The sequence below is a fragment of the Papaver somniferum genome, unplaced genomic scaffold, assembly GCF_003573695.1.
Source record: "Papaver somniferum cultivar HN1 unplaced genomic scaffold, ASM357369v1 unplaced-scaffold_158, whole genome shotgun sequence".
Classification (NCBI taxonomy): domain Eukaryota; kingdom Viridiplantae; phylum Streptophyta; class Magnoliopsida; order Ranunculales; family Papaveraceae; genus Papaver; species Papaver somniferum.
The window spans coordinates 821,619-824,567 of record NW_020625264.1 but is presented as its reverse complement, the minus strand read 5'-3'; the positions used below and the strand labels follow the sequence as shown (position 1 = coordinate 824,567).

The 2,949-nt window shown below is 35.5% G+C and overlaps 1 protein-coding gene across 1 annotated transcript; it reads right to left on the bottom strand.

Annotated features, from left to right (window-relative positions):
• Positions 1–2,068: 2,068 nt before the first annotated feature.
• On the bottom strand, positions 2,069–2,619 carry LOC113337049. Its single transcript, XM_026582740.1, has 2 exons — positions 2,244–2,619; positions 2,069–2,142 (listed from the first exon to the last, which is right to left on the bottom strand). The coding sequence occupies exons 1-2, from the start codon at positions 2,617–2,619 to the stop codon at positions 2,069–2,071; spliced, it is 450 nt and encodes a 149-aa protein (XP_026438525.1).
• Between the last annotated feature and the right edge of the window lie 330 nt (positions 2,620–2,949).

Genomic DNA, 2,949 nt, shown 5'->3' with positions numbered 1-2,949 from the left:
ATTAGGCAAAAGGTGTCATCTAAATTCCTTCTAAGTTAAAAGATAACGTCGAAACTCTACAGCTGACCGAAAATTCGTTTTTGTTTTTCACTCCATAATTAACATCCATGATTCACAAACCAACCATTTTCGATTATTTCAAATTCTAATGTCTTAAGATTTGGGGTGCAATAATCAAAAATAAGAAAAATCAAATAAGCAAAAGTTATTGATACTTAGCTCCTTTATAATTGAAGTGATTGATTTGACGAAACAGACGAGCTCCCAAGATCTCCGCAACAACAACAAGGAATAACTTTGGAAAAACAGAGTGAGTCACGTATTCAACACGCTGCTCTTAAGACATTAGCGCCCGACTACACTCAAGACTGATGCTATAGCCCTTACAGGATGGATATCTTCAGGATAAAACACCATACTACACCTACTACTAGCATATGTAGTAGATGCTCAACTTGAGTTTGGCAACTCCGAAAAAACCTTAAGGAAAAACTCGAACGTTAAAGAAAACAATATAAAATATTTTCCCTTGGTTCTCTCTATAGAGAAACCTCTTTCCCATAGATTTTACAAAAATAGTGAATTTGTTTATATAATGGAATAACACAACTTAAAAACAGGAACTTCCCGATGTGGGACTAAAAAGTTTCATTCACGAAAGAAAACAATAAGTTATTATTTTTCATAATAATTTTAAAAACCAATTTTATTTAATTGTTTTCCAACAAAGACTCTCATAAGGCATTCTCCTACCGATCGAGCACCTGACCTGATATGATATCTCTGCATGAATATGGTTCTAGTGTCTTGTCGCAGTTTGCCTCTGGGTACGGAATCATGCTGATGTTCTCTTGTATCTTAGCTTCGATGTGTTTGGTGATGCATTCACAACAGTAAATGTGTGAACAGTTGCTAGTATTGTTCCTCGTCTCACTTTTGGGTTTTGCTTCCATACAAATCTCATAAAAGCTCATTTCAGAAGAACACAGATCTTCTCCCACACTTGAATTAACATCGATTGACATCTTCTTGATATCATCGACAACTGATTGCAGTAAATCACTGCTACAGCTACCATCTGCCATTACAGACCTTCTGTAAGTCTTTTCTTTTAAGATTTTTCTTTCTTTTTGGACTTCCAACTTATTTAAATATGAGATATCTTTATAGATACTGAAAAGTCATGAAGAGAAGCAAACAATCTATTGTGGTTATCATGCTAGCTGGATCATCTATTTTTTAGTGTTTCTTTTAAGATTGTGTGAAAGAATTTTCGGGAAGGAAATGGGATTTCCAACGCAGAGATTTAGGAAGAAATATATTTATGATATATTTGAGGAAGTAGATAATAGCAAATATAATTAAATTAGCTAAAACATCTGTCAGAATATTTGAAACTAAGATTTTTATTTTCTCAACAACAATGAATGAAACCTAAGTTTACAGATTTATGGGGTCTAAGGGACTAAATACATCCAGACTAGACTACCTGGCAGTCTATGTTTTGAAAGGCGAGTTAGGCGCTCGCCTAGGCTCATGAGGCGCCCAAGGTGCCAAAAACGTGATCCTTTACCTTTTCTATTTTGTTTTTCTGGTTTCTTGGCTCACACAACACAGCTGACAGTCTCTAAATTCTAGTGATGCCTGCAGTGCAGCGCATCGTTCTTATTGTTTGCAAATCCTGTTGGCATTGAGGTGTCAGAATGAAATGTTCTTTGTGGGAACAACCTTGGTTAGCAGATTATGTTAATCTCACAGGTTAGATGGAGCCATACGTCAGTAAAATTTTCAGTTTGCTCTCATTCTTATTGTAGGTTATTTCTCTTTGCATAGTAGAGAATATTAATGAATTTTTCGAAACAAAGTACAATGATAGCAGAACAAGAAGAAGACTGTTATAATCAGATATCTCTCAAACATAAAAATTTCAAGAGAAATTAACACAGTTTGATTCCCCCATAAAAATATAAATAATTAACCTAATTGATACATAGTTCTCTTCATTAGCTGAGACACTAAAGAGCATTTTAACTCCAGTCCAACCGATTTTGAAATTTGCAATCTTAGATTACTCTCTGGCAGACTGCTTCATGAGTATCGCTCCAGGTTTCTCCACAGCCATAGCAAAATTCAGTTCCACACCTGCGAGTTCCCAAAGGAGTTAGTTAATTATTAGAACTAGAGAACCACTAATTTAGCAATAGTAGTTGATCATATTACATACCTGCAAATTATATGCAAACAGCCCATCGTCCTTTCCACATAGTATTTGCAATATGGACACTTTCTCCACTTTTTCTTCTCAGCCAGTTGAATGAGCAGCTTGTCTTCGTCCCCTCGTCTATGTAAAACGCTCTCTGAAACAAGACATAACGATGCGATCTCCCAGCGATCTAACACCGCACCTGATATGATATCTCTGCATGAATGTGCCTCTAATCTCTCCTTACAGTTAAACTCCGGGCAGGTTATCAAGGTGATGTTCTCTTGTACCTTTGTTGCGATGTGTCTGGCGATGCATTTGGTGCAGTAACTGTGTGAACATTTTTTAGTAGTGTTTCTCATCTCATTTCCTGGTTTGGCTTCCATGCAAATCTTGCATATCCTGCCTTCTGCCATTGCTGTAAGTTTTTTCTAGTTTCTACTATTTCTCGTTTTTTTTCTTTTTTTCTTTTGGGTGTTAAAAGTCTCTAGCTAGATTGTTGAGTTTCTCATGGTAGAAGATGAATATGAAGGGCTGAGTCTCTTGATTCTGTGTATGATATTCAATTGCATTTATGAGAAGGAAATTGAGTTAAAATATCATCGCTTTTCTCAAGATAAGTCAAAACTGCTTTTCTTAGGTAGAAGATAGTAAGGATAGATCTGATTACATGGAAACGAGATAATGGCAAATCTAATTTACTTTTATCAAATCTAATCATCACTATATTTATCGGATATAAATAT